Source organism: Crotalus tigris, unplaced genomic scaffold (assembly GCF_016545835.1).
Source record: "Crotalus tigris isolate CLP2741 ecotype Arizona unplaced genomic scaffold, ASM1654583v1 scf7180000019784.587516, whole genome shotgun sequence".
NCBI classification, from domain to species: domain Eukaryota; kingdom Metazoa; phylum Chordata; class Lepidosauria; order Squamata; family Viperidae; genus Crotalus; species Crotalus tigris.
Window position 1 is genome coordinate 110,930 of NW_024097706.1, and position 20,499 is coordinate 131,428.

The window sequence follows — 20,499 nt, forward strand, 5'->3', positions numbered from 1 at the left end:
GGGATCTTGTAGGCATACATCCAAAGTAGCCACTCCAGCCTTTTAGAATAGCTTTCTACCTGACCTGCAAAGGATTCCTATCTTTAACTTTCTGGAAGGCTATGAACATCTAGCTCTTCCCCTAATGGGCTAGGTTGACCATGGGGGGGGGGGTTGATCTGGCACCTGATGGAAAGGCTCATTTTGTTTATATTATTTTTTTGTGAAATGCCTAGAATCATTATATAAGCATTGAAATAAGTTCTATAAATAAATAATTCATAAATGTTTATACTGCTTAGGTCACAAGACCCTATGTAAGATATAGAAAATATTTTCAGATTCTAAAATAGCCAGTGTACATGAACCAATTCATTATTCCATTCAACTTGAAACAGTGAGAGAAGATAACAATATGCATTTTACCTTCATCAGATCTGAAAGTCATCTGATTAGGTTCTTCACTGCTGGCTTCCGAGGAAATATGCTCAAAATTTCTTTTAAATTGTTGTAAAAAAACCTCCATTGATAGGGTAAAATGTAATTCTTTATTATTTAGCCAATGCACAACAAAAGGACCACTTTTTTCTTCACTTTCATTAAGACTCAGAGACATGATAGAAGGGAGCAAGGGAATGTCTACAAATAAAAATATACATTCTGTTCAGAAACACACATTTAAATTATTTTTACATTGTAGATAGACCACGTCATAAAGAGACATATACAAGAGATTACAGGACCAATACTTTTCTTTTCTAGCAGAAGGTATAAAGAAACTAATCAGTAATTTATCAGACCCCGCTCTTTATATCTACGTTGGCTCAAATCTTTAGACATAAGTAGCATACATAAAAGATAATTTATTTTTAAAAATAAATTAATTAGGACTAATGGTGTTACACATATTTGTTGGTGCAAAGTTCTAAAGGACTTTTAGAAGGAGCTAATTAAGCCAAACAAAGCAATCTAAAAATGTATAATTTCATTTAGTATTTAGCAAAAAAAGAATATACTGATGTATTTACATCTACACATTTGGGTGAGGTTACTGATTTTTAGTAGACCAATTTGCTATTTACCTTAAACTAATTACCTTAAAAACTAAACTGACACATTTTTTCATATGAATCTGTATGAAGATTTATAACAAAAGTTACTAAATGTTAAGGTATCATTGCTACAAATTCCTCTTCAATTCACTTGCAATACATGAAGCTAAAACCATCCATAAAATCACAATGAAACAATTCACAATAAATGCAATCATAAATACTATTAATAATTACTGGTACAGTAGGACAGAGAATTTTCAAAGCAACATTTTGAATGGTTTTACAACTTTAAAATTATATTCTCTTTTTCAGCATAATTTTAGTATTTGTAAACATTATAGTATAGTGTGCTTTATAGAGATAAATCTAAATTGAACCCACTTATCCTAGAATTAAGTCTGCTTATTCTTAATCACCTGTGGCTGGATTAATGCTGGCAGCAATATGGAAATGGCAAAGTGCATTTGACTGCAATGGACTGTTTCGATGAACTACATGAGGGTCTTGCTGATGGGGCAAGTATCCAGTATGTGCAAGTGCTATTGATCTTCTTCTTCCTCGTCGGAAAGGTCTTAGATTTAACTGTTGAGAGCAGGAATATATTGTTCATATGACACAATGAAATGCAGAAAAATATTTTCTACACATCTGCATAATTCTGAAAAGAATCTTCTTATTATATTTATATACTATAGGATTGGATAGTTACCTTTCTTAAAAATACAGATTAAAAACTCATTTACAAACTAAATATTCAAGTCAGGACTTATCTATTATTAATATCTGGTAGATGTCACTTCTTACCTCTAAAGCATTTTTCATGCTTTCTTTGCTAGAAGCATTCCTCTTAAAGTTATTTAATTTCACTGGCTCAGGCCAATGGTTAAATCCACCTTCATATAAGAGGCTATCGTTAGGCAACAGAGTCTCTGCCCAGAGACGGCATATATTATCTTTGCAGCAGGTCAGCAGTACATTACACACAGCACCACTAGGAAAGAAAGCCAGGTTAAGCAAAAAGAAAATATAAATTTCAGAAAGAGAATTTTTGAATCCTATTCAGTGTTATTACAATATTACATACTTCGATTTCATATACATTATTTTAAGCAACAGATGCTTAAAAACCTCTTGGAAACATTATTGATGCTTAATGCAGGATTGCAGTTTTCTTTTATTATTATTTTATTATTTATCACATATATTTTTATACTATTTCAACTGAGTGAATCCAAGCAGGTTCAAAGTATAAAAAACAAAAAAAATATAAAAAGTGTCATTCATTTTAATGAATTCATAAAAAGATAATAGTGCATGCATATAATTGTCCACTTATGACTGATTATTCAGAGATCATTCAAAATTACAACAGCGCTGAAGGAAGAGACTTAAGACCCCTACATGAAGTTATGCAGCGCGCCCATGGTTACCTGAAAAAAATTGGGCACTTGGCAACCTGCCCACCCTTATGACTGATCACAGGGACGCTGAAGAGGACCACCCATCTATCTCCCCCTCCATCTTACCCTGCTGGATCCCACATCTTCTTCCCCATTCCGGTTACAGCTTGGTCACATAACTTTTCCATTGATACCCTGTGGAAAACAACCATTCCACTGAATGGCTTCCTACATGGAAACTGTGCAGCATTGTCTCAGAAGCAGGCGAAGTTTTGGGAGTGGCTGCACAAAATTGTGGCTGTTTCAAAATGGCACCAATTCTGGAAAGGAACCATGTGGCCTCTGTATTCTATAGGGAAGCTAAGGGGCAGATCACTTGACTCTTTTCCAAACAACATGTTAGACTGCTCAAAATGGTGCCTGCTTCTGGGACAGTACCACACTTTCTACTTGGCAAGGCTACGTGGTGGAGCAACTATTTTTCAAAGGGTACCTATGGAAAAAGGAAGTGGACCAAAACTATGAGAGGGAGTGGAAAGGGGTATGTGGGACCCAGTGATATGAGAAGTAAAGCATGGGATGCCTCAGGAGTTGGGAAAAGCCTTAGGAGGCCCAGGACAGGCCACATGTGAGCTGGAGAGGTGCTGCAGTGCAGCTTTGGGCCTTTCCACAACTTTGATGCACCTGTACCCTACTTAATGACAATGGGGACAGCAGGAATTGGGGACATTAAACAAGGTGATCACATGGGCACCTTGCTTAATGACTTTCATAACTTGGAATCATAATGGACAGGCTACATTACAGTAGTGAGTCAAGGGCTACTTGTACATTCTAGATTTCTAATATACACACTGCTAGTTCCCAATGAATGTGTGAATCTGGAAACCTAAGTTCTGAGTTAAGAATTAGGAGTCAGAAAGATGAATTATTGTTGTTTTTATTATGAGATAACCTACACACATGGATATATAAACCACATTTGCACAACGTAAAGTGCCAATAAAAAAACTAAAAAGGAAACAAAAAGACCAGATAAACAATGACTGACAACAAAAAAGCAGTCATATGACCGTAGGATGCTGCATGTGGCCATGAATGTGGGCCAGTTGCCGAATGCCCTAAATGAAATCGTGTCACTGCAGGAAGGGGTATTACAACTTTGATTCTGACTCCTAAGTAGTCCTGAGGAAGTCTGTTGTAACTTTGAACAGTCACTAACGGCCAGCTGTAAGTCGGAGATTACATATATATGTTCATTCTAAAGGTATAAGGCATTAATTGATCATAAATGTCTAATTAAACCACACTGGTTACAATCAATGTTCCCTTTAATGCTGTGTGTGGAAAAAAAAGTTTAAAAAATAATAGCTATTTTGAACCATGTGGCTTGAAACTAAACAGAATTTGATTAAACATTTGTTAGAGGAAAGTTGGAAATTAATTAAACCTTTTTTAGAAGAGGGCACTTCTTCATGTATAGGAAGCTCTGAGCTTGTGCCAGACATGTCACTAGCTAGTCCTCCAATTCCAAAGCAGGAAAAAGACTGGAGCTTCCACTCTGTCTGCACTGAGGTGACACCAAACAATTTTGCTGATGCAATTAAACTGAAGTAGCAAGCTTGTGCAGGACTACTCATGAGCCATGAGGTTTTTGGTGTTAAGTTTATTATTATTATTTTGGAATAATTTAATGTTCTATGTGCCTGGGTGCAGAAGTTTGATAAGTAATGTGCATGTGCACAGGCTCATATGCTAGAGAAAATATAAGTTATAATATATACATCATATAAATGAAAATATAAAGAAATCACAACTTTTATTTACTGAATGTTATTTATTTTGTAGTTATTCTTACCGTGGCATGTAGTTGCTTGTCTTTCGCCATGAAAAACCGTCAACGGACCGAGGATGAACCAGATAAATAAATGAGAAATTGAGTTCCTGCATGGTGGTTTCTGGTGCTGTATGTTGTGATGCAATTACTGATTTCCAGCAATCAGTGTTATACCACACCTTTACAAGACTATCATCCTGTATAAAAGAATAAATGATATATTTAATTTCTGTAGTTTCTACATAACTTTTTTCAACTGTAACATAGCATAAATTCACTTTTTAATCTATTATTTTTTATAAAATGTACTAGCCTATAGTCCAATTCAGTAACATTTCTATTTATGAAAGGAAAATGACAAGAAATTACTTATATAAGTAATCCACATTTAAGGATAGTAATTGAGACTGGAATTTCCATTGCTAAGCAATGCAATTATAAGCACAATGTTATGTAACCTCATCACTTAGTCCCTCCTTGCCTTGTGGATTGTGGGTTGTTAAGAAAGGATTTTCTTGCAACTTCCCACAAGCGAAGTGAATGGATTTGCTGATATGAAACAAGTTCTTGCAAGATTGGAGGGCAGATAAATGGCGGTTGCGGTGTCATACAGTCATGGCCAGGCCAGGGATAGCTGCTCTAGAATGTTGTAGGCTGTGTAAGGCCAGCTGAAATACCACACAAGTGTAGCTCAGCCAGGAGTGGCTTTGCAAAATAGGTGAGGGCATGTAAATGGCTTTCGTGACACTATGTAAGCATAGCCAGGTAGGGCTGTGATGCTGTAGAGCATGGGTGTCAAACTCGCAACATCATGTGATGTGTTGTGACTTTCTTCCCATTACCAGCAATGGGGTGGGCACGGTTTTGGCATGACGCATCTGGCCCGCGGGCCAGCAGTTTGACATCCCTGCTGTAGAGTGTGGGAAAATGCTCTTACACCGTCACACAAGCATGGATGGATGTGCAGTATTGGAGGGCAAGTGAAGGGTCCTGTGGTTGCACGCACACACTATGGAGTAGGAGATGCTTGGGGAGGTTTCAAATGCCAATCACATGACTGTGAGATATTGCAACCATTGTTAAGGGTGAGCTGGTTGCTAAGTGTCTGAATCACGATCATATGACCACAGGGTTGCTGAGACATCAGAACTAAGTGGTCATACTACTTGTTCAGTATTTTTGTAGTGTTTCAATAACTGATCACAGCTTTTTACTGCTACCACTCTTACATGCACTTGTAAGTAGGTTTTGTTTATTGAAGAGAATGGATTCTATTTTAATATAGTGTATTTTATATTTGATTGCATTATAAACTACAATATGAATGATTTATTGTTTTATCAATGTTTCAGTTTTTATAATTTTTGACATAGGGGCAAGGAAGAGCACTTTCAATGTTAGTATTTGGTAGTATTGTTGAATTTAGAGCATATTTTTTTCTATTTTTTCCTTACTTTTTAAATTATTATTAATAATTCACACAGAGAAAAAAATCTGTTATGGTCCTCAATTGATTTATTTTTTCTGCTACTTTATTTCTAACTAAAGCTTTGAATATATTACTACTACAATTATTTCACCATTATTATTATTGCTATTATAAAACTGTTCTACACAAAAAGTTGATATGAATTGAAACAAAAAATGAAGTCATATCATACCTTCCCTGCAGTAGCAAAAAATTCTCCATCTGGTGAAAACATCATTAGATGAACTTGAGAAGCAGTTCTATAAAAAGGAAAGCATGGTAATTAGAGATTTCAAAACCTTAATAATTTGTTGTGACAAATTTGTTAGACACTTTTTGAATATAATCACTTTTCCCATAAACATAAATATTGCTTCTGATTGGAACATACTTAAGTGTCAAATGCAACTGATCTAATTTGAAGAAATTTCTTTCATATTTTGATGTCTGAATATGTGGAGTTAACTAAAGATCTAGCCTACCACATGGCCTTTTGACTCATCATGAGAACATCACAGATCAATCTATAATAAATTTCATCCATCCATCTATTTTGGGTGCATCTTGGCTTATTTTAGCTAACCAAAGACAGTTTACAGGTAGCCCTCATTTAGTGACAATTGGGGCAGGCAACTTGGTTGTTAAATAAAGTGGCTGTTTAATGAAACTGTGACTATACTTACAATCTTATTTCAGCTTTCTTTTCCTTTATAGATTTGTGAAGATCATAAATGCAATGATTGCTTGTAAAGTTACTTTTTATCACTGTCTTTACTGTGAATGATCCCTAAGCAAAGCAGTCGCTAAATGAACACTATCTGAATGAGAAAGGGCTGAAAACATTCTTGTGATGAAGCAGTGTTCCCAGCTATAAGGGAGGCAATGACCTGTACAACACTGAAGATGGTCTCTCCATAACCAATTATTTCAATAATCTCTCAGTCACAAAACAGAAGTTTTTAAAGACAACATTCTTAGCAACAATATCTATATATTGGAAAATGTTCTTGTAAGATACAGATTATTTTAAGTCTTTTCAGTCTCAGTTCATGAACTGAATAGAATCAGCTTTGGCTGGCATAACAGATGACTTCCTGCAGGAGCAACAGAAGGAATGCAACTCTTTTGATTCTATTAATCTCTCAGCATCTTCTGATACACTTAGTCATTATATTCTCCTGTACCATCTCTTATGTGTCAAAGGTTGGGGCTACTATGTTACAGTAGTCCAATTCCTACTTCCAGGGTGGCCTCAGAAAATCTGAATACTGAATAAATGTATGTTTGCATTTTGACAGCTACAATACACTATGGGTTGACAGAGGACACTATTTAGTTTCTGATGGTTTTTAATATTTATGTGAAGCTATCAGGACAAAATGTCAGGAATTTTGCAAATAAGGGTTATGAAAATGCTGGTGACATTTGGGTCTACTTCGTTATAAATCTGGACTGGGATAGGGACTGCATTTTCTGAACAGTGTTCAGTGAACATAGAGAGGCAGTTTGAAATTTGAGACTGAATCCGGACAAGATGAAGATCTTACGATTCAATAATGCCCATTCTGAATGAAGTTTGCCCAGCCTCAGAAATGAGAGGCATATAGTTGGGGCTGCTCTTAAAAGTCATTACTTTCCTTAGAATGACTTTCATGGTCAGAAGAACCTATTGAAGGGATATCAATCACTGTATGTCCTTTGTTGAAGATGCATAGCCCAGTTACTATGGTTCACATACTAGTATTGACCTCTTCTTCTGGAAGTTGCAAAACACAGTAGCTATTTGCCTTATGAGTACCTAGCCTTGCACAATGTGTACCTGCTGGAGCAACTGTACTGGCTATCAGTCACCAAGTCAGGTTCAAGTTGTTGCTTTTGATATATTAAAACCTTAAACCAGGAGTCCCAAACTCCTGGTCCGTGGACCAGCACCAGGCTGTGCAAACAAGCGAAGCCCCATCTGTGGGATGCAGGCACACCTCCTCCAGACCGTGGAAAAACCTCTCTCCACAGAACCATTCCCTGGTGCCCAAAAGGTTTGGGGCTGCTGCCTTAGGCAATATGGCAGTACAAAATCTGATTATCTGCTTTTGCTGTTACAGACCTCAATCAACTGCAAAAACTGTGGGGTCTTCCTGCTTATGCCAAGATTGGTAATATGCCTTACAGCAGTTATAGATACGCATTTCTCTGAGATAAAAGCAGATATTATTTCATTTATTATTTGCATATAAATAAGCAGAGTACACTGTGGAATATTCTTCTTCCTTGAAATAGTAGTAGAATCTTCCTTTAAAGATTCCTATTATAGCATCTTGAGTTACTTATTGAACCTTTTTATCTTGACCTTCCTCTTCTGAACAGTATGTTGGATCAATAGATTCTCTTAGGGCTTTCTATCTTAGGATATCCCCAACTTTCTAATGGATATTTTGTATTGTTGTTGTTGTTATTATTATTACTGTAATTCACTGCTTTTTGTACAGTGAAACAAAAATGTTTCATGCATGTGTTCAGAGATATTACAAAACTAAACTATTAGTATTACAGGTTAAAAGATAAAATGCTGTTTCTCACTGTATTTTATAAAATGCAACATATATTATCTTACACGAAACTACAGATCAAGTTTAAAAATATGATTAAGGCAATATTTATATATTTCTTACTTGCTCTGCCAGATGATTCTCCAGTTTTGAGAATCAGCTTTTTCATGATTTTCATCTTCTGATAGATTTTCAAAACTGACATTAGACCAAAGCTGTAAACAACTGGAACTAGTCAATAGACGAGAACCTAGATTTTTCAAATTAAAAAGCACAAGAGTTGTTTAACTCTAATAAGACAAAAAGCCACTATGGAATTCAAGATATTTAGATGAAAACTCTGAACTATGTACTATGAAACCATGAAGAATACCATGCTGTAGATAGATGTTAGATAGACGAACAGACATTTTAAAAAACTAGCAAATGAACATCACTTTAAAAATTATTCCTTTTTGTCCCATGGAAATGTTTGAATTGTAGACTATAATCAATTAGATGAAATGGGAATGTGAATCTCTATTTATATTGGTTACCATTTGGAAAAAAAATAAAAGATAGTTTGATTCTGTCAAAATGTGACTGCTTTAACTATAACATATTCAATTATATTTAATTTTTAGGTGCCTTATAAACAGATGTATAGTATAACCCTGAGTAAAAGATTACCTCATATGAATATAAAAATGAAAGGATTTTTACAAATTAAAATACTGATAAAGTAGCACTGAAATTCCAATATATAGTATACAAGATGCCACTATAAGCACATATATATTAAAATAATATAAATACCAGCTTATTTTACGGATATATATTTTGCAGTCTTTACATCCAACTTTCCTAATATTCTCTTCCTGTAATTAAACTTCTAAAGCATCATAAACACTTAAAATATTTAAGTAAATAAATAACACTTTGGTGGTTAAGGCACTAAGCTAGAAACTGGGAGACTAAATTCTAGTCCCACCTTACACATGAAAGTCATCTGGTTGACCTTGGACAGTCACTCTCTCTTTCAGCCCAACCCACCTCATGGGATTGTAGAAGGGAAAATAGAAGGAAGTAGTATTAGGTATGTTCATTGCCTTAGTTATTTATAAAAATAATAAAATAATTTAATTATACCATAATTTTATCGGATAAAAATAAAAATGAATAAATAAAACAATCCATTTACAACACAAAGGAACACCAACGTCTCTGTGTATAGCAGTGAAGAAAGTGAGAGATCTGAACTAAAAAACTTGAGTAATTGAAAATGAACACATACTTCATGAACAAGTAAACTGCTCCTGGTAATTTTTTAACTTATGGATTTTAACTTTTTCTTTTGTATAGCTTTATATAGTAGAAGAGCTATTTTAATTTATAGAACTGGAGGAAATCTCAAATTGAAAGTAAGCTAATAGTAAACAGTTAAAAGAAATACATACATATACATATGCATGTCCTATTGTGTGAGTATATATTCTTGCCTTGCTTTGATAATTTAGAGCAGACATGTCAAACTCACAACGTCATGTGACGTCGCGTGACATATTGGAGCTTTTTCCCCATTGCCGGCAATGGGGTGGGCGTAGTTTCCTCATGACACATCCGGCCCTCGGGTCGGCAGTTTGACATCCCTGATTTAGAGCATCTGCAAATATACTAAAAAGTGACTAGAAATGTTTAAAATGGAACTAGATCAGAGAGAAAACTAAGCAAAGTATCTGTCCTTACCTGTGGGATCCCAGGTTAAATTATGTACAATATGTTCCAAGCAAATCTGATCTGAATTCTGCCATTGATAAGATAATCCCTAAAATCACATAAAACACAACATGAAATGCTTAAATCCAGCATATAATCAGCTGAAACTGTTGCTGAACTTTGTAATAAATCTAACAGAAGTATTTTTATCAAACCAGAATACTAATATGGCAAAGAATGTTTTTAAACATTTGTACCTTTTTAAAGTAAACATTTAGTATAAATGGAAATAAACTATATATCTGGTTAGCCATTATTATGGAAAGAAAAACACTAAAACCAAGTTTAACAATGCAAAGTAGAAACTATTGATTTGCACAGCAGATCATTCATGAAACAGGTATCATACAAAATATTAATCTATTCCACAAAACAAACCTTATTAAAAGCAAAGTTTGATCATTTTAATTCAATATATATTGATCCTAGAATAGGTTGCATTGATTTAAATAAACTTTTTTACAGTATGAAGCATGAAAGATTGTGCTGTAATGTTCCTTTTGTTTCATAATGTGTCAGTTATATTCATTCAAGCTAGTACTTATTTCCTGAATTGCTTAAACAAGAAACTTGTATAAAGCAATTCAAGAGGTAAGTGTCCATTTCCTCCAATTAGCTAGCTTCAATGAGTAAACATGGAAAATATTCATCTTCAGTTCTTACATGTTACTTTATACTAGTATATGTGGCTTTGGTTTCTTTTTTCTCCCTCTGAAAAACTCTAATTTTGTTTTAGTGTTTTTCAAGCAAATTCATTGAAACTCATTATGTGGACAATTAATTTTGAAATGTAATTGAAAATATAATCAGTATTGCATCATGAAAGACACTACAGTTGCATAAATCACACAGTGCTTTGTAATCCAAGGTCATTTGTACTTTCAGAAATACTCTTTTATGGAATAAATACATAAATGGTTAAAATGTTCAGTCATTTTAATATTAAGATAAGTCAGTCATACCAAATGTGACTTAAACTTTTCACTTCCTAGAATGCTACTTGTAATCTGTCCAAATTAATCCTTTGATGAAAAACTAGCTGGAAATTCCAGGACTATAGGCAGAGAAGGAAAAAAATGCTAAAGTCAGCATTATATACCATATGGTAGCTATGAAAACTGTCTATGTAATCATTACAAAATTAATTCCTTTCAATATTATTTTTACCTTTAAGTCTGAATAAAAACTTAATTTACACAGCAAACAACTCTACTTTTTTCTTTTTTTACCAAATTACTGTAAGAAAACTGACTTTTTTCAGACACTTTACAAAAGCCTGGTGCTAATTGGATGGTTTCTATAATATATATATATATATTTTGCCTAGTAGCTCATAAAAATTTTAATCATGGGAGCTAAAGCTAGCCTCAGGACTGATGGCCATCGGTTGCTATTAAATAACAGTGCAAATGTTGGATAAAATCAATAAATTAGACTGACCAAAACTCCATGTAAACATTAACTTAAACTGAAGTCAACAATATAGCTTTTCTTAATGTCTTAAGTACAATGCACTCTATTATGATTTCAGGAAAATCTGTGTAACTGTTAATAACCCAAAGTTTACTAGATTTCAGAAATAATCAAAGCAAATAACATTATGTATATAATTAATTAATATGACAGAAAAGATGAATCACTTACAGAATTATGATTCTTCTTCTGCTTTAGATGTTTGACTGGCTCAAAGATGCAAATTACATTTCCATAAGCAGCTGCAATCTAAAACAAATTGCAATTTAAGTCAGTAGTTTTTGTAATCTCCATTTCATATGACACAGACATTTATTTAGTCATGTCCTGTTGGCTGAAAGAACATCAGCCAATAAAAGATTTATTTATAATATTTACAAGACAGTCCAGCTCGAACAGTATGACTATGGGTGGCGTACAAAATAAAGGCAAACAATATACATCTATATCTATATATGAAAAATAGTAAAAATAGTTTAATAAGCAGACTGAGACATTTTTAGGAAACTGAAAAAATATTTTAATATATTAATTTGAAATAATCAAATCATCAATGCAAATTTCTTCAACGGACCTTAAAGCATAAATGGAGAAACAAAAGTCCTTTCATTTCACATTGTACACAATACTATGGCCCAAAATTCATGCTGATGCTTGAATTCACTTCTGCTTTTGCATATAATTTATTTCATAGGCAGCTTTGATTTTTAAAAAACATATTGCATATGCTATTTTTGCAGAATCATTGGAAAAATGTAGTAAGATATATTGTAAAAATTAAATACAAGAAAAAATGTGATTCTAAATGATCGATATACAATATGACCTAAAATGCCAACTATAATTCCATCCAAATAACACAGAATCTAAAGTAAATACAATAAGCACAAAAGTACCATAAACTGAAAGGAAAAACTGTAAACAACATACTATCAAGTAGTAAAATAACTTTTGAGAAATCTGAAATGAAACCAGTGATAATTTACATTCAACCTATAGAGGAAAGAAACCACAAATATTTAAGTTCCATTTAACTGGAACAAAATTAAATTAAAAATAAAATTGATTAATAAAATTAAATTTCCTGGTTTTGAAGTATTAATATTGATTTGCTTGAAAAAAATTAAAGCACTAAAATGTTAAAAGAAGCTAAATTAATACTAAATAATCTAAATATCAATGTTTGGTTTTGGCTTATGTTGCATGCACTCAGCCATTTTGGCTTACTCAAAAATCTTTGTCTCAGTGTAATTTGAAAACCAAGGTGGTGAAGCACTTTTGTCCTCACTTTGCTCAGGTTGACTCAGCCTTCCATCCTTTCGGGGTAGGTAAAATGAGGACCCAGATTGTTGGGGGCAATGTAAATATATATATACATTGCTTACTGGTGTACACCGCTTAGAGAGTGCTTGCACTTAAAGCGGTATATAAGTCTCATAAATAAATAAATAAATACATAAATTATTAATAAAGACATCTGAAGCCACAAATATAATTGAGTACTCAATTGCTATAAATTGTTATCTATTTAAGTATATTTATCCATTTAAGTCTACTTAAGTATATATAAATATACCTATAGATATATATATAGATAGATATATAGATAGATCCATGTGAATGACTCCCAATGGCAAGTACTTACAGAATTTGATATGTCATTATTATAATCATATTGTACAGCAAATTAGAATATAACCTAAGTACCATTATTACTTACCTTCCCTTGCTGCATAGAACAATCTACACACCCCACTTGTATATTTCCGTATTTTGCTCCAGGAATTATTTGTAATCTTTCAAAATCTGTCCCCAATATCACAATGTCACATCCTGATGCATAAGCCTACAGGGAAAAAAAGGAAAATTGAGTTTGTCCTTTTTATTTTTTGTTAACACCCCAAAAAAGGAATAATATCAAATTGCGCATATATTTTTAGTCATGTTTATAATGCAAAAGAATATTACAATAATCTATCATTAACATGAATAAAAAGGTTTTTCAGATGCTATGTAGATAGCCACTTTATATGTTTCCTCCCAGAATACCTTTAATTTTTATCTCAGGAATTTCATTAAGATATAATTATAAAGGACAAATGTTACAATCTATGAGCCATATACACTTTTCTTATATGAACTCTCAGACTTGAGATAGAGCTGTTTTATAAGAAATGTCTTCACACTGGAGATTTATGATCCTCACTAGGGAGGGAGGGACTATTTGAGCATATATTCCTGTGGTTTTACATATCACTTGATCATCAGGCCATAATGAATGACTAGTTTTGTCCTTTTATAAATGCAACTACACACCCGTGACCCTTGGATTATCATTTCAGTGATACATTTCTGAAAAGATTCCTCAGTGCCTTCAATAATGGCAAAGCTTATAATATACTTGAAAAGTTCTTAAAAATCCAGGGAGATATTCAGACATCGATCTGCCTTGAAAGTAGCCCATGTTAAACTATACAGCACAGTCCAACATCAAGAGTTGACCCAGAAGAAAAGTTTTATGACATTTTCTATTACATCATAAATGGTTTTAAAATAATTTTATGCCAGAAAATGCTTTATAAAATTTGCCAAATTTCATTTCCACAGAAGTCATGGGTCCCGGATTTTGTAAGTTAGCCCACTGAGGTACTTTGGTTCAAAATATTTTGCCCTATGATGTACTGTTTTGTCCAGTTAAAGGTTACAGACACAAGAGTTTTAGTAGTATACAGAAAGATACACACTGCATACATCTAAACACACACACCTAAACACACTGCATACACCTAAACACACACACCACATTTATACAAATAATATATATATACAAATAATGTATATATATTTATATATATACACACATATATGCATGAGTATATATACATTCAAAATAAAATTCATGACAGAGATGTCATATAACACATTCTATACATTTTCCTATTTGCCATCGGCCATTGGATCCAACTACTTAACAAGGAAGAGAAAAAGAAACATCAAACTATTTTCTACTACATTTACAAAACATTGTATTCTACTGTGGTCTACTAAAGTCAGACCACTAGAAGAATTATGTGCAATCTCAAGATTCAATAAACAATTATCACTTCTATAGCCATGTAATTGTTTATCATAAGCTGATCAGCTCAGGGAAGTGGGACTTCCTGCTCATTATATTTATTTATTTATGTAGCATATGGCATAAAATACATGGACCAGCAATATAAATTAACATTTCAAAATAGAACCCAATAAAATATAAAAGTCAAAAAGATCTACGTTCAAATATTAATGTTTAGGCCATCTAACCATTGAAACACAGTACTTTTTATATTAAAAAAAATCAGATACTGGACTGGTATATGCCTTCAACTTAAAGCTGGTCACAATATGATCTAGTTTGATGTGGGACCCAGCAGTCACCAGCCCTAGGGATGGTCTACCATGTTTCCCCGAAAGCAAGACCTATCTGGAAAATAAGCCCTAGTTTGATTTTGGGCAGTGGGCCTTTTATAAGCTCTACCCCAGAAATAAGCCAGTTTGGGGGCAAGGCGCATGCCTAAAAATCAAGCTAGGGTGAGGCTGGGGGGGTGGGACTGCCCCACATGCCCCGCACCCACTTACCATTGCAGCCTGCCTCTCCTCGCCGGCCCACTTCTTCTGCAGCGTCCCCCAGCCTGCATTCTGCAGTCAGAGGCCTTCCAGAAAGACCAGGGGATGCCACAGAAGAAGTGGGCTGGCTGGGCGGAGCTGTCGGTGCCAGAGGTCAGTGTAAAAGACACCCCCCCCCAAAATAAGATGTGGTGCCTCTTTTGGAGGAAGGAAGGAAGGAAGGAAGGAAGGAAGGAAGGAAGGAAGGAAGGAAGGAAGGAAGGAAGGAAGGAAGGCTGGGTTTTATTTTCAGGGAAACACGGTACTCCTGTTCAGTCCATTCAAGGTGATCAATGGCCTTAAATGGGCTTCAAAGGCATCTCGGGATTTTTCTTGGGGAACTGGTGCACAGTTCTACCAGAGGCTTTACATTTCACCTGGAATGGATATGTGATAGGAGTCTTGAATCAGATTGTGCTCATATGGCTTCACCATGTTCATCAATCCCAGTGGGCTTTCTGAAAAGGTTAGGGAAATGAAACTACAAAGGAGATATCTATAGCATCACTGGGAGATGATGAAGAACAAAACCATTCAGACATTGATATTTGAACGTAGATTATTACATTAAAGATTACATTATGGCAAGAAGAGCAGCTAAACCAGGCTCCCCACTAGTGAGGAGCTGCGGACATAATCCCTCTCCTGACTGGAACTGACTTCTAAGGAAGGATCAAGGAGTATTACAATGAGGGCACCACCGCTATCCTGGCTCTGACAAAGACCTTTAACCAATGCTGTCTCTGTATTATACTCTGGTCTGAAATCAGACTGAAACAGATATAATTTGTTTCCTCCAAGATCCTCTCTGATTATTATCCAATCACCTTTTCCACAACCTTCACCAGAAAGATTGGAGAATAGAACAGAACAGAACAACAGAGTTGGAAGAAATCTTGGAGGTCTTCTAGTCCAACTCCCTGCATAGGTAGAAAACCCTATAACATTTCAGACAAATGGTTGTCCAATCTCTTTTTGAAAACTTCCAGTGTTGTAGCATTCACAAATTCTGGAGGCAACTTGTTCCACTGATTAACTGACTGATAATTCTCCAAAAGGAAAGGGCCCAGTCATGACTTCTTCAGGAGGGGGCATACCTCTACTTTCTTCAAGTCTGGTGGGCTCACACTTGTCTCAAGAATCAAAAGAACGGGATGAACCCATTCCACAGTTACCTTCTGGCTGTTTTAATATACCAAGTGTGGCCAAAATCTAATAAATAGATAGCTGGATTGAGAAAGGATCTTTTTTCATTTCCTTGGACATAACATAATCATACTCAGTCCAGTTAATATCACAAGACTATTCCTTGGCAACTCAATAGGACTTAACCAATCCGAGTCCAACTTTTGAGAGAATATGAGGAACCCTGCTGGATAGCAATATTCCTTAGCATGGTCCTAAAAATATTCCTATATCCTCCTACCCGTTCAATAGGGAATGGTTCATTTGAACAGGGCTGCTGGCAGCTATAGGGAGATGCAACAAGGGTGGAGAAATAGCAATGTTTTGCCATCCTTATTTGCTATGATATAGGTCTGAATATGGGCTCTCACATGCTCGGTAGACATTGTTTCTGTGTTTCATCTCTTGGAGCTTTGAGAAAACTAAAGAGCACCCCAAGATCACCGCACAGAGAAAGCATTCATAGGAGCAATCCAATACAAAGCCTTCCCCACATGCCTATTCCAGGCTACTACCAAGGCCATTGCTGCAGTGCTGATATATGGCCATCACCAATATATAGCCTTTAAACTATTACATTTAGAAAATATTGAGATCTTGAGCATTATAACCCAATTTAGACCAGTTCTACATTAAAGCTACAGTAATTCATATAGTAATTCTCAGTTGAGGTGATAGCCGACTATACTGAATTTACTAGCTTACTTATCTTCTTTGATTTGTATCTTATTGAAGTGTTAAATCTATTCTCTTCCCTTGCAATATTTACCTTTTTGCGTGTACTATTAGAAATTTATCAGAATAGAAAGAAAATAGAAAGACACAACAGAACCTCTACCTAAAATAAAGAGAATGCCCTCCGAGGCACCTGAAGCAAAAGTGCAATTACTGAGGTAAAAGCTTCCTTGTATTCCCATCAATAATAGTTGTTGACATTAAATATTCTTGGATTATTTGGTAAACAATAGCTCAGCTCGTAAAATACTGGTTCTTCAAGATCTGTCAGGTTCTTTCTCTGCTTGAAAAATACAAGATGACGCCATAATAAAAATCTGGTAGAGGATTCTTAACATTCTCCAAAGCACAAGATCCCACTTTCAATTTCTATATATAGTAATCTATACAACTTAGAGATAAATAGGAATTAGCATATACTGGCAGCTACCATCTAATTTTACTCTAAGAGGAATAACTGCAACAGTTATTCTTTCTACATAGCCAATATTTAAGATAACATACAAAGATAATTGCTGTCTATCCTATATAAGCAATATTCTTGCATTGCTAATGAATTATTTCACTACTGGATACAATTTCACAAAGAAGCAAATAAAGACTTAAATGAAATCTTATGTAAGATTTCTTATGTAAGAAACACTGAAAATATAGTTCTAGTAGCTTTCAAGCATCACTATGTCTATTTGTTACTGAACAAATAAGTAACTCCCTAATAAACTGCAATTCTGCAATTTTTCAGTGAGATTAGTATATACCTTTCATACTGTACAGATGATACGTGATTTTGTGCTGCCCTTGATTTATATCTTATTGAAGTGTTAAATCTATTCTCTTCCCTTGCATTTATTCTTAAGAATAAATGGTACATTTTTATAACACCTTCCCTGCAAAAGCTGCAATGGCTACCAGTAGGCTTATGGGTGCCATTCAAATTGTTGCTTCTTATATACAAAGTCCCTTAACATAAGGCCTAGTTATTACCGTAATTCTCCCATTATTTCTGACCATTCTGAAAATCAGACAGAGTCAGCATACTCTGAGTCTCATCCAAGAAGCAATTTCATTTTATGGAAGATGAGAGATGCTGGTTGCATCATGACACCTGCCTTTGAATCAGCATCCCCAGATTTAATGGCATATTTCCCCTTAAACATATCTCGAAACTGAGTCTTTTCCCAAGCTTTAAGCTAAAGTGGGGTTTTGTAATGGCATGTAGGAAAGACCTGGAAGGCAGGGGGAAGATCCATATTCAGGGCCAATGGTCAGATAAGCAATGACTTAGCCAGCAAAAGAACTTGGCTATGGCAAACATCTCAGAAAGAATTTTTCATAGTTTCTTGGGCTATAAAGGTAATGGGAGATAAGTGTACTTTCAGACTGGCAACAATCTGTTAATGTATTTTTACAATATAGTAGAGCTGGTACTTCTAGTTGTGCTTCTTGTCTGGACTACCTCACAATATTGACAGATGTGGACTCCACCTGTAAAAGCTTTTAATGGACATTTGCTTTATTTCACGTTTGATATTGTTTGTTTTTAATTCTGTTTAACACCAAGAGTCATTTCAAGGAGTTTCAGGGGCCTTAGAATGAATTATAAATAAATATAAACTACAAACTTAATAAAGAACCATAAGTCAGTCTTTGGACATAGAGAATCAGACTAAATAAAATGATTGGGGTCACACAGAGAGAAATTGTATTCACAAGATGCAGCGATTCATATACTCAATACCCTGTGCTAGATTACAATGGAAATAAGTTGTTTAGAGAATGCAGTGGGAAACCTAGCCATTGCTTGACATGCTGTGTAAAACAAATCAGTATGTTAAGCCATAATATGATTTACTGGTTTGGACATAGCATACTATGTAACAGCTACTATTCCTTAACACAGGCTTGGAGATTAAGCATACTGTGAATGTAGCTAGTGAATCACAAACTTGCCAGATAATTTAGCCTAGTACTTGTGCAAAGCTGGTCTATTAGTTTATAATCTAAAAGGATATCATGTGAACTCAGAAAATGAGTCTGAGCATATAGCATTCTCCTTTCTGGATATAAGGAAGCTAGAAACTAAACAAACTCGAGTTTTAGTACCTCTTCCTCCTCTTCAATCTGATATTCATGTTTCATATATTTATATTAGGCGTGGAGAAGTATTCAGCTGTTAGATTATCTGATTTAGCGAGGGCGATTTCAGGATGAATAGGAACAAAAATACTGACATGGGAAAGGATGACAGGGAGGAAACCAAAGGACTAAAGCCTTCCCAAACTAGCCTCATTTCCTAGCACAGAAAGGACGAGGATTCATTCCCCCCCCCCCCCGTTTTTAAAACTAACATGGGCACCGCCACCGCACGGACAGGTCGCGCGCCCATTAAAAAGGCACCTGCTGCACCACCCTTCCATCTCCGCCAACGTCATCCCGACGCCAGCTGCCTGCGAACCGGCTCCCCGCAGGCTGAGGCCAAACCCTGCCAGGAGCCGAGAAGAAGACACAGGAGGAATCCGTTACCGGCCCCGGCAGGGAGGCAGAGACTCACCGTGAATGGGTGGCCGTCGACGTTTCCCACAGAGAAGCAATTGTCCCCGGGGTTCACAGCCCCCGTTAGCACCTGGTGCAGGTTCATAGCGGAACCGTCCTTTCCCGCACCAGGCCGGCCGGCCACGCAGCCGCCTGATCCCACCGCCGAGGCTCTGTGAGCTACTCGGCCGCTGATCAGTCTCTCAGGAGGAGGTGACCGGCGCACATAGTGTGGGGCGGGCCATCTCAGAGGCGCCTCCCCGCCATGGGCAGATCAAGAGCTTCTCTCGGGCTAACCACGCACGCGAGCTCTCCTTCCGCCTCAAGATGCCTTCCTCCGGCGGCCTCACTCCGAGCGGATGCTCCGAAAACTCATGAAGGGAAACATCGCGAGATCAATGAAACAATGACGTCTCCCCCTTAACAGACAAACATTTTTGTTTTCCCTTTCTCTAACATACAGTATTAGGTTGGATGACAGCAGGCACACGCATGCGCTCTTTTGAAAGACGGTGGATGGGCTCTGAGACATGCGTAGTATTGACATGCGGCGATATTTTACGACAGCACTTGGCCGTCGGTGAAGGTGGCAAGACAAGTTTATGGTGCATCTGCGTTGATACGTTTTTGTTTCTAGGATGAACGTCAGATTAAGGCGCGTGAAGTGGATAAAATGTATGACAATAGCAGTGCTAGTTTAGTTCCGTGCAGCGTGAGAACCATTACATTTCGATAAAGTTACAATGTTCACATCAAAGGACCCAGGAAGGCATAATGCGAGAACAAATGGAATTCTCTTCCTCCTATATTCAATCCTTTACGTATTTACTTAGAAATAAACCCCATTGAGTTCAGTGGAGCTTATTTTTGTAGGTATAATGGGTGT

General features: G+C 35.7%; 1 protein-coding gene across 4 annotated transcripts in view; it reads right to left on the bottom strand.

The window, feature by feature from the left end:
- DMXL1 (Dmx like 1) overlaps positions 1-19,993 on the bottom strand; it is a 105,401-nt gene extending 85,408 nt beyond the window's left edge. For 2 of the 4 annotated variants that reach the window (XM_039364526.1, XM_039364523.1), the window contains exons 1-10: positions 19,633-19,988; positions 13,234-13,359; positions 11,685-11,762; positions 10,011-10,089; positions 8,409-8,535; positions 5,933-5,999; positions 4,293-4,468; positions 1,839-2,025; positions 1,451-1,616; positions 406-618 (exon numbers count right to left, since the gene is read on the bottom strand). In XM_039364526.1, the coding sequence (XP_039220460.1) occupies positions 406-618; positions 1,451-1,616; positions 1,839-2,025; positions 4,293-4,468; positions 5,933-5,999; positions 8,409-8,535; positions 10,011-10,089; positions 11,685-11,762; positions 13,234-13,359; positions 19,633-19,719 (1,306 nt within the window). In that variant the 5' untranslated portion in view covers positions 19,720-19,988. Of the gene's footprint in view, positions 1-405; positions 619-1,450; positions 1,617-1,838; positions 2,026-4,292; positions 4,469-5,932; positions 6,000-8,408; positions 8,536-10,010; positions 10,090-11,684; positions 11,763-13,233; positions 13,360-19,632 lie in introns of all 4 variants that reach the window. The other 2 variants (XM_039364527.1, XM_039364524.1) reach the window with 2 other exon arrangements.
- Between the last annotated feature and the right edge of the window lie 506 nt (positions 19,994-20,499).